Source organism: Colobus angolensis, unplaced genomic scaffold (assembly GCF_000951035.1).
Source record: "Colobus angolensis palliatus isolate OR3802 unplaced genomic scaffold, Cang.pa_1.0 Scaffold1, whole genome shotgun sequence".
Lineage (NCBI taxonomy): Eukaryota > Metazoa > Chordata > Mammalia > Primates > Cercopithecidae > Colobus > Colobus angolensis.
In genome coordinates this window covers 8,788,892-8,799,608 of record NW_012110918.1, presented here as the reverse complement: position 1 = coordinate 8,799,608, position 10,717 = coordinate 8,788,892, and the positions used below count along the sequence as shown (strand labels likewise).

The 10,717-nt window shown below is 49.9% G+C and overlaps 2 protein-coding genes across 2 annotated transcripts; one reads left to right on the top strand and one right to left on the bottom strand.

Annotated features, from left to right (window-relative positions):
* Positions 1-2,097: 2,097 nt before the first annotated feature.
* On the bottom strand, positions 2,098-8,461 carry SSTR2 (somatostatin receptor 2). The gene is made up of 2 exons (XM_011936104.1): positions 8,149-8,461; positions 2,098-3,916 (listed from the first exon to the last, which is right to left on the bottom strand). The coding sequence occupies exon 2, from the start codon at positions 3,822-3,824 to the stop codon at positions 2,715-2,717; it is 1,110 nt and encodes a 369-aa protein (XP_011791494.1). The 5' UTR covers positions 3,825-3,916; positions 8,149-8,461; the 3' UTR covers positions 2,098-2,714.
* A 1,691-nt stretch (positions 8,462-10,152) lies between these two features.
* Positions 10,153-10,479, top strand: POLR3K (polymerase (RNA) III (DNA directed) polypeptide K, 12.3 kDa). Its single transcript, XM_011932011.1, is given in 1 exon segment — positions 10,153-10,479. A coding segment is annotated over 1 exon segment (327 nt).
* Positions 10,480-10,717: the final 238 nt, after the last annotated feature.

The window sequence follows — 10,717 nt, the reverse complement described above, 5'->3', positions numbered from 1 at the left end:
GGAATCATTTCCCTAAAACTCAGCATTTATTCAAGGACCCTGGAACATCTCATAATAATTGTAAAGTTAGGTCTAAAGCATTTTCTTCCAAATCTTTGCTTGTTTTTATTAAAAAATAAAAATAAAAAGTCACACTTTGCTAAACATGGCTGCTAGGAAGTCCTGAGCTGAACTTGCAGTTGACCTTACTTTTACTAATGGTGTGGGATTTTACTGCATGCAATTTCTGCAACAACTTTTTCTATAGTCTTGTTTTATAACTGTACCTCTTTTTATTTTTGTATGGATTTATCTATCCAAAATCTTATTGAACATATTTTTCTGAGCCACAGGAAGTACTTTTGGCAATGAGGTGGTGTGAATTACACAGAAAAAGCAGCACATTAAGAAGGACACCCACAGGTGGAGCAGTTAGTCACTTCCACTGGCCAACAGCGCTTGCTTAGGGAGCCAGAAGAGGAAAGCTCATTTAAAAATATGGTAAAATCTATGTGTGAGATGCTGAGTGATGCTCTCAGACAAAACCCAAAGATGATAACATCCTTGCAGACACCCAGGTGTGTATTTCTTTGTACTCTGGAAAATGATCAGTCAATGAAATGGACATTGTCTCTTTTCTTATCGCTTGTAAATGTCAGTTTGGGGAACAAAAAAAATGCCACTTTATGGTGTGAAGTGCCTGTCTACAATAGTCCTTGCAGAGCAGCTCAGAGAGTCCATGGCATTAAAGATATGACAGTTACTGTGCATATAGTCAGTGGGGAAGGCGGCACAGCAATATTTCCAAGTGGTGGAGCCCTACCAACACTCAGACCACACCCCCTGCACGCTGCATATTCATTGGCAGGAAAGGGTGCTTTTGTTTTATGAACCGTGTCCTCTGGTCTTTAGTATGCATTGTGTTTTTTTTTTTTTTTGAGACTGAGTTTTGTCTTGTTGCCCAGGCTGGAGTGCAGTGGCACAATCTCAGCTCACTGCAACCTCCACCTCCTGGGTTCAAGTGATTCTCCCGCCTCAGCCTCCCGAGCAGCTGGGATTACAGCCACATGCTACCTTGCCCGGCTAATTTATGTATTTTTAGTAGAGACGGGGGTTTCACCATGTTGGCCAGGCTGGTCTCGAACTCCTGACCTCAGGTGATCCACCCACCTTGGCCTCCCAAAGTGCTGGGATTACAGGTATGAGCCACCGCGCCCGGCCATGCATTGTGGTTTTCTTAATGCCCAGCTTTGTATGAAGTCCTCTAAAATCCCTTTTGAGGAGTCATTGAATTACATTTCCATTTTCTTCCATTAGGAAGCTATGTCTGGCCTGAAAAATAAAAACAATTTTATGGTTTCTCATAAAGGTGTAATTTTGCTTCACTCTTATTCACTTATTTTCACTATGGAGAGAATAAAATTGTTTCTCCACAGGAATCATAGTCCATCTTTTGCCTTTCATGTTAGTGATTCTCCCCTCTCATGGCTCCCTAAGAAAAACTAAAGCAATCTGAAAAGAACAAAATGCAATCTTCTAACAAAGTTGGCTTTGTCTTGATAAATACAATGATGGATGACCACAACCACTTGAGTCCTTTAGGGCAAATGAAGAATTCTCTGATTATATCTGAGAAGTGGAAACATATATTTTTTTTTTTTTTGAGACAGAGTCTCGCTCTGTCTCCCGGGCTGGAGTGCAGTGGCCGGATCTCAGCTCACTGCAAGCTCCGCCTCCCAGGTTCACGCCATTCTCCGGCCTCAGCCTCCCGAGTAGCTGGGACTACAGGCGCCCGCCACCTCGCCCGGCTAGTTTTTTGTATTTTTTTTAGTAGAGACGGGGTTTCACCGTGTTAGCCAGGATGATCTCGATCTCCTGACCTCGTGATCCACCCGTCTCGGCCTCCCAAAGTGCTGGGATTACAGGCTTGAGCCACCGCGCCCGGCCTACATATTAATTTATGTTCTGGTTCTTCAAATATCTTCTCCCTTTCCCTTCTTACATTGACCTAACTTGCCTGAAATTAATGAAGCAAATCCGCAAGGGCAGAGTCTAGAAGTTTTTGAGGTTTGAAGCTTATAGGAGGGTCCTCTTTAAGAAAAACAATACAAAAATATCTTACTTTCACAATTTTTTACAAAAACATATGACCACATGAACATACTGCCCAGGTCTCTCCTGGGCCTTGGAAAGGCCCGTGCAAGAGAGATCCCTGAAGCTTAGACTTTATTGACTTCATGATAAGTCCATTTCTGCGGGCACTGTATTGTGGCAAATGTCCATCTACACTATGCACACTCGAATTAGATACTTGTAAATGTGAACACGGGAACGTAGGTAATGCCTATACAGAGAATAAATAGGAATATACTAGGATAAATATAAAAACACAAGATTACATATTGAGTTTTACATACACGAACACACAGATACTTTTTTTTTCTATTTTTGTTGTTTCTAAAGATGATAGCCAGGCATGATCCCTCTTCTCCAGACTTTGAATTGCCTACCTGCATTTCAATGTTCGCTTTAAGGGGGAGGTCATCAATTTAGCACATTGTCATTCAATCAGACAAGCTGACTCAAACACTGTTCTCTGAATTGGACTCATGCTGAGCAATTCTCTATTCTAGAAGCCAGGTGTGAGGGGTGGGAGGAAGGAAGCGGGTGCGGGTAGGGAGCCCATTGCCAGTAGACAGAGCATGGCTTGGTTTTTTCCCCACCCTACAAGCAGTTCAGATACTGGTTTGGAGGTCTCCATTGAGGAGGGTCCTCTGGGTCTCCGTGGTCTCATTCAGCCGGGATTTGTCCTGCTTACTGTCACTCCGCTCCCCGTCATCTGTGCCGCTCACCTTGACCAAGCAGAGGACATTCTGGAAGCTCTTTTTGAAGTTGTCAGACAAGAAGGCGTATAGGATAGGGTTGGCACAGCTGTTAGCATAGGTGAGGACCACCACAAAGTCAAACATGCCTTTAAGGGCTGGGGTGGGACTGATGGCCATGGAGACAGAAGAAACGTTGAATATGTAGAAGGGAAGCCAGCAGAAGATGAAGACAGCCACCACGATGGACACCATTCGAGTGACCTTCTTCTCAGACTTCTTCCTCTTGGAGGAGCCCACTCGGATTCCAGAGGACTTCACCTTGATGATAATGAACAGGTAGCAAAGACAAATGATGGTGAGGGGTACGAGGAACCCCAGGATGAAAGTGTAGATGATGAACCCTGTGTACCAAGCCCCAGATTCACCTGGCCAGTTGATGGTGCAGCTGCTTCTCCCCCACTGGTTGCTCCGGAGCCCAGCATATATCATGATGGGCAAGATGACCAGCAGAGAGACTCCCCACACAGCCATGGTGATCATCTTGGCCGTCCGGGGTCTCCTCCACTTGGCCGACTTGATAGGGTGGACCACAGCCAGGTATCGGTCGATGCTCATCACTGTCAAGCAGAAGATGCTGGTGAACTGATTGATGCCATCCACAGTCATGACCACCCGGCAGATGGCCTTGCCAAAGGGCCAGTGGACCAGAGCCACCTGCATAGCCAAGAAAGGCAGACCCAGCATGAAGAGCTCATCTGCGATGGCCAGGTTGAGGATGTAAATATTGGTGATGGTCTTCATCTTGGCATAGCGGAGGATGACGTAAATGACAAGTGTGTTGCCACACAACCCAATGATGCAGACCACAAAATAGATGAATGTGAGGACTGCATTGCTCGTCAGGTCATAGTATGGCTCTGTCTGGTTTGAGGTGTTGGTTGACACCACAGAGCCATTCAGGTCAAATGGAATGGATAGCCATGTGTGGCTTCCATTGAGTGGCTTATCCACCATGTCCATGGCTGCTTTTCGGTCTTAGGCTAGGTCCAGTGAGTCCACAGATCTTATTCTCACCTTAACGGACCCTGGAGGCCAAGGATCCAGTGTGACATCTGGAAGGAAAAGAGGAAGATTGGCCCGTCGGTCACGAGCTGTTTAAACTCTCACCAAATTTATACATTTCTGGTTTACCCTCTCAGACATACTCTTACACTGAAAAATGTATTATCTTTCTGCATCAACATTAAGCTCTAGAGTTCCTCATCAGTTTTTGAGTAGTTTTTCCAATACTAGGGAAGGGTTTGAGTTCAGCCATCATCTGCTGACGCACATGTTGGGGAGGGCTGTGGCTTCAAAAAGCACATACTTTGACCCCTACGAAGTTGACTGATCTAAACTGCAGAAAGGCAGAGCTTGGAGAAGTTCAGCGCCTGACCTCAGAAGGGTCTGACACTGACATTCCTGGCCTCTTCCCTACCAGGAAGTCTGTGCTGACTTGCTGACCGCCTTGGAGTCTTTCTGTTCTGAAAATGCCATAGTGGAAAAAACCCAGACTCTAGAGGTAGAACAAACCGGGTTCCACTGCTGAGCCCGTGTGACCGCTGCCTGGTCCTTAATGGTTCTGACTCTTATTTGTTCACATGGGGGTGTCACGAAGGTTAAATGATGGAATGTACGTGAAAATGCCGAGCATTGCGTTGGACTCATAACGGGAACTTCGTAAGTGTTGTTTTCCCCCCATGTTTTCCTCTACCATCTCATTATCTCTGATGTATTGAAATCTACCTGCAGAGTGAACCAATTTATAGTCTTCAGTATTAAAAATAAAAGTCTGGTTTGCTTTCATTTTTGAAATGTAGGCTTCAGTTTATGTTTTGCTTTTCTTCTATTTTTGTTTTCCAATACCTAATGCTTGACTTCCTCAAGAGCTCTTTCCCAAAGTCCCTAAGGGGATGCTGCTCCCAAGTGCTGTAACACCCCAGAGAATTTGCCTGCCATTTTCTAATTAAGGACAAAAATGGGAAGCAGGTGTGGGACACAAGCTCTTTCATAGAAGTAAGCAGAAGGCTTCCAGCACTGATAGAATTCATTCACACCCATGATTCCCTTGATCTCCCCAACTGTCCTAGGTGGTAGGGATAATTACCCCCATTTTAGAGATGTTGAAACTGAGGCTTAGACAGCTTAAGGAGCTCACTCCCATTCTCTTGTACATAATTGGTGCAGCTGGGATGTGAACACAGGCCACCTGGCCCTGAGTCTTTTGCACGTCTCAAGGCATCCTCTCTGCTCCTCAGTGGCCTAGAGACTGAATGGCTGATAACTGGGCTTTGGTTTGAAGCAACTGACTCCTGTGTTACTTCCTTGCTGAGAAAATAATTGGAACACTATTGGCTTGGCTTAAGATCTAAAATGACAGTTCATCCCATAATTAAATGATTGATATACAGCCATTCAAAAAATATCACGGGGTTGGGGTGGGGAGGGGGCTTCTTTGTGTTGACAGCAGGGATGCAGAAATGAACAAACTGACCCGGCGAGGTGGCTCCCGCCTGTAATCCCAGCACTTTGGGAGGCCGAGGCAGGTGGATCACGAGGTCAGGAGATTGAGACCATCCTGGCTAACACCATGAAACCCCGTCTCTACTAAAAAAATACAAAAAATTAGCCAGGCGTGGTAGCGGGCGCCTGTAGTACCAGCTACTCAGGGGGCTGAGGCAGGAGAATGGCGTGAACCCGGGAGGCGGAGCTTGCAATGAGCCGAGATGGCGCCACAGCACTCCAGCCTGGGCGACACAGCGAGACTCCGTCTCAAAAAAAAAAAAAAGAACAAACTTGGCTAGTGCCCTCTAGAAGGTGATAATTTAAAAGGGGAGATAGGAAAGGAAGTCAGCTCATATAGGGTGGGAATTGCATGAGAGAGAAACGACCGACTTAAGAATGCCTTCCTTTCCTGGGGGACTCAGAGGAGGCTTCCAAAGAGAAATGTTTGAGCTGGATCTTGGGTGTATGAAGAGTGAGGCAGGAAGACAGCAAAGAGGCCAACCTAGAAAGAGGCGAGATGTTCAGAGGGTGATATGTCCAGCAGAGTGGGAATAATTCACTCGACTGATACATTTCCCCTGAGCTAGGTACTTTTCCTGGTGCCTGGGTGTAGATGGAAGATTACTCCTGAATCCTTGGAAAGACTTCAGATGAGTTAAAGGAGACTTGGCCAGCAACAAGTGCTTGAGGATCCTTGCTCACCTTTGCCTCTGATTCATTCTGAACTGCCAGGTGCATTGCTGGTTCCTTCTGTGCTCATTTCCCTACCACACAGCTGTCTGTGCAGTGAGATCTGGGCTTTGTGGCTGACCATTTTGTGAAGTATTCGGGGGACCTGGAATTTCATGTCTGTATTGGGTAAAAAACCATAGACTGGCAGCAATTAAAACAGAAGCTGTACAGAAACTGTGGTTAGTATCCCTGGATTAACTTGGGTAGTTTCATTATCATTTCTAACCATCTTGTCAGTTGGATTAATCCTCCACAGCCAGAATCCTATTCAAGCTGCCTGCAATTAGAGTGTACCTTATCATGGGGATTTCCAGGGCCCCATCTATATAACATGAATGGTCACACTCCAATGTCCAGGTAACACGGAGTCCCCCTGGGCCGGCAGAGCCCCTGTCTAAGAGCTTTTGGGCCAGGAACGATGATGGTGCAGGGAGTGTGAGGGAGGGTTGAGTGTTGCCTTCCAGCCCTAACTTGGTCATTTTAACTGGAGTTTCACTCAACAGGACAGAATTGCTTAATGATAGCAACAGACAGGGTTCAGAGTCTTGGTGAAGGTGGTGGAGGTGGGAGGCTGGGGAGCCGGTTGAGAGTGGGAAGCCTCCTCTAAGCAAGAAATGAACTTAAATCATGGGCAGATTTATTTAACAAAGAAGTCAGCCGCTTAAGGTCTTCCAGAGATTTCTGTTTCATTTTTGTTTCAGAGAAAGAATATTCCAATGCCAGGCAGCCAATTCTTGTTGAATTGTGGTTAAATTAAATGTACAAGGAAGTTTGGTTTTCTGCATTCTTTGTTTTTCCAGCCCAATAATTGTTAGATGCTGAAAATGGCTAGTGGTTGGTTTCCTCTGAACCAAGTCCAGGCTCTGTGGAGAGGAGGGTAAGAATGGTCTCACGCACCTGCACCCCCGCCTCCCTTTTACGTAGGGGCTGTGGTTACCAGCCCAAAAAATGAGTGTTGGGATGGCGACCGGACATCAGGGGAGGTCCTAAATCCTGCTCAGCTTCAGTTTCTCCTCTCCCCATCATCTTTCCGCATTCACTTCCCACCCCCGCCTCCCTTGGGGCCTTCAGAACCCGGCTTGGTCTCTGCGCCGCTGGAGCGAGAGCCCCCACTAGCAGGGTGATAAAAGCCCCTGTGGGCCACCGTGAGCGCCTGGGAAAGGCCGGGGCGGTGCTGGCCTAAGGGGTTGAGAAACGGAGGGGCGAGTGTCAGGACCGCGGAGCCGATGCTCCCGGCTGGCACAGAAAGTCCTCCTGGCCATCCAACTCGCTGATCCTAAGAGCAAGGGTTTCCCAGAGAACTCCGTGCCATTTCCAGGAAGACGAGGGAAGAGTGAAGATTGTAGCGCCAGCACGCCCAGCCTCTAAACGCAGAGCAGGGGTGCCGGGGGTGGGGTGGGGCGCTGAGGACAGAGACATCGGGGCGCAGAAGACAGTCGCTTGGGGACTTGGCCAGCGGCTTTCGGGCACGGGCTATGCAGTGGTTTGGTCTCTCCAAACCTAGACAAACCGTCCTTTCTGTCCCGAGGTGGGGGACGGGGACGGATCCTAGATCGTTCAGCGTCTATCTCCCCGGCTGGGCGAGGAAAAGAACCAGAGAGAAGCCTCCCTGTCTCCGCTCTGCGCCCGCCGCCTACCTCTGGCAGGCTCGGATCTCCGGGTGCGCTCCCGCAGGAGCCCCAGCTAGCACCTCACGGCCTCGCTCCTCTCGCGCCGGGTCTCTTTTGCAGGGCGCTGGGACAGAAGTTGTCATCCGTCGCAGCTACCACCTGAAATCTCGGGCTAAAGGGCACACGCCACGCACACGGGCATGAGGTTGTGAGGACACGTCCGTTCCAGCACACTCTACCCACAGCCCCCTTACTCAGGCAGGGGTACCCGCTGTCGTGCATTCCTACTACAATCACCCCAAAAAGCACAAGAGCGGAGAATCACGCCCCGGGACCTACACTCAGGCACTCGCATGGGCACACCACCATCAGCGCAGATGCACACAGGTGCCCAAGTGCACTTCTCGCTCCCTCCATCTCTGACACACACACACACACACACACACACCACTCCTCACCTTTGCTCTTCCGCTGCAGTCCGCTAACTCCGGTCTCCGACACCCAGCGGCTGTCTCCGAGCCAGCTGGGCGCCGGGGCGCGCAACAGCTTGGCTAGCGCCCGGCGCCGGACGTTTGGGGTTTCTGGCTCCTCCACCCTCTTGTGCCGGCTCCCACTAGCCCCTGGCCCGTAGAGAGCTCGCCTCGCCCGCAGACCCCCGGCGCCAAGCCTCAGACTGGGGCTCTGGGCGCGGGTGGTCTTGCGAGCGCGCGTGCATGGGGTGGCTGCGCCGCTTCGACTGGCCCAGGCAGCACGGGCCCCTCGGCACATTTCCCCACGCCCCCCTCCCGCTACGTCACAGCGGCTTCGCTCCGCCCTCCCCCACCCCTCCTCCCGGGTCCTGTAGAAGGACAGGGGTGAGACCGACTGAAACGCCTGCAGGTGGCAGCGGGCAGAGCTTACAGACAGCTGGGAAGCGGGAAGAGAGGGGACCCGCATGCGGGGGCGTGAAAGGTTAAGCGTTTTCGTTCTCCTCAAGACTCATGGCAAGGGCAAGCGCTATTTTCCCTCTGATTTCACAGAATCGATTCTCTTCCACCTAGCATATTCTAGGCAGCTGGAGGGGCGGCCGGGGTGACCCAGATTGACACCGGGACCTCTGTGATTTTCTTAGCCAAACAAGTTAGCAAAACTGTGTTTACTGTGGGCCAGCGCCGGGCGCAGGGAGCAGTGCGCAGGGCCAGGCTGAGGATAGGGAGAAAAAGGGCTCAGGGGACAGCGCTTCTCCATGCAGTTCCCAATGAGCGCAGGGCATGTAAACCCACACCTGGAGTCCAAGACTCAGTCCGAGGAGCCATCAGTGGGTCAGTGGAGGTCGACTGGTCCCAGCTGTCCCTGCGTCCCACAGCTTGGAGGTGCAGTGGCCATACAGGTGGTCCCCTTGCTGTAGCCACGTCAGTCAGCACCTGCTGGTCTGACCCAGCACAGTCCCTCCTACATGCTGTGAGGGAGCAAAGGGGAACAGGCAAGAAGTGGGAGTGACATCACATGGAGTTGCAGCTATTTCTTTTTGACTGTGATGATTCAGCCTCTTTTCCAATAGTTTAATAAGTCATAATCAATCCTGCAGCCTCCCCTTCCTCACCCTCCTCCAAGTACATACGTACACACACGCACGCACACGCCATCCTCAGTACAGTTTTAGAGGATGTGAAAACAGAAAGCAAACCCCAACTAGCTTTCTCTGTGAGCTGAGCTGCCTTGATTTGTCCATCCTATTATTTGATTTAGAATCCACCAGGGAAAAGTAAAAGTCCAGAAGCTGTGTGGCAGGTGCGGTGAGCCCTAGAGATAGATGAGTGACATGGGAAGGGAACCACCAGGTACGGCAGCAGCCAGCTGCTCTCTTCTATCTGGGCCAACCTGTATCTTGGGGTACCCACTGTAAGATGGGGATCAGGGGTTTCCATCTCTCTCTCTGAGAGGCTGGGGAGCGGGAAGAGAGGGGACCCTCATGCGGGGGCGTGAAAGGTTAAGCGTTTTCGCTTCATGATAGGGCTTAACTCTTGGCATCCTGGAGCTCAGGGCAAGATGGAAATTGAGCTGCAATTGCCTTAAGTTCCAGGAGTCAGTCTGGGAGCCAGCATCTCTTTTAGACATGTGCATGCAATTGGAAGGGCTGGGGTGGGTAGCTCACAAGAAGAGGACTGTGTCTGCTCGCCATTAGTGAGAAGAGGGAGAGGCAGAGAGGTAATAATGGTATCAGGAGGGCGTCGTGGAATTGCACTCAGGGGAACTCGGCATCCTCTGGCCACACAGTTGCTGCAATGCCTGTTGCCACCTCCAGTTTAAAACCAGTAACCTGACTCGTTTCCAGGAAAAGAAGGAAGAGCCAGGAAGTGTCCACTCTGCCCTCAAATTCCTTCCCTTTGTACCATGTTATCTTTTAAAAGTTCTCAAACAGTTAATACCAAATTTATATTTCATTGAAAAAATAATAACTGGAGGCAGCAGAGTCCGAGATGATGCTGCTGTTCTACCCTGGCTGCAGGGACGGGCTGATCGTGGAGGAGGGACAGCGCTGCCACCACTTCGCTTGCAACACGTGGCCCTGTGTGCACAACATCACCCACAAGGTAACAAATCGGAAGTACTCAAAGCTGAAAGAAGTGGATGATGGACTTGGGAGATCAGCTGCCTGGGAGGATGTTGACTCTACTGCAGAGTCATGTCCTAAATGAGAACCTCCTTGTGCTTACTGCATGTAGCTTCAGACCCGCTCTGCAGATGAGCCAAAGACCACCTTCTACCAGCGCTGCAGGGCTCAGTGTGGACACCACTGCAGGGATTAGGGCAAGGACAGCCCAGCTGCCTGAGTGTCTGCTTACCTCAGGGTAGACGCTCAGCTGGGGGTATGACTCGTGTGTCCTGAGGGTCTTTGCTGGTGTGGTGGAAAGCTAACCCTTTTGAGGTGAAGAGTCAGGGTGTCAGGAAATGTGGCCTATCTGCCAGTCACAGCGGATGAAATCATTGATGTCCAGGGAGTTTTTTTGTGTGGGGAGGAGACCCAAAACTAAGTATGCTCTGTTT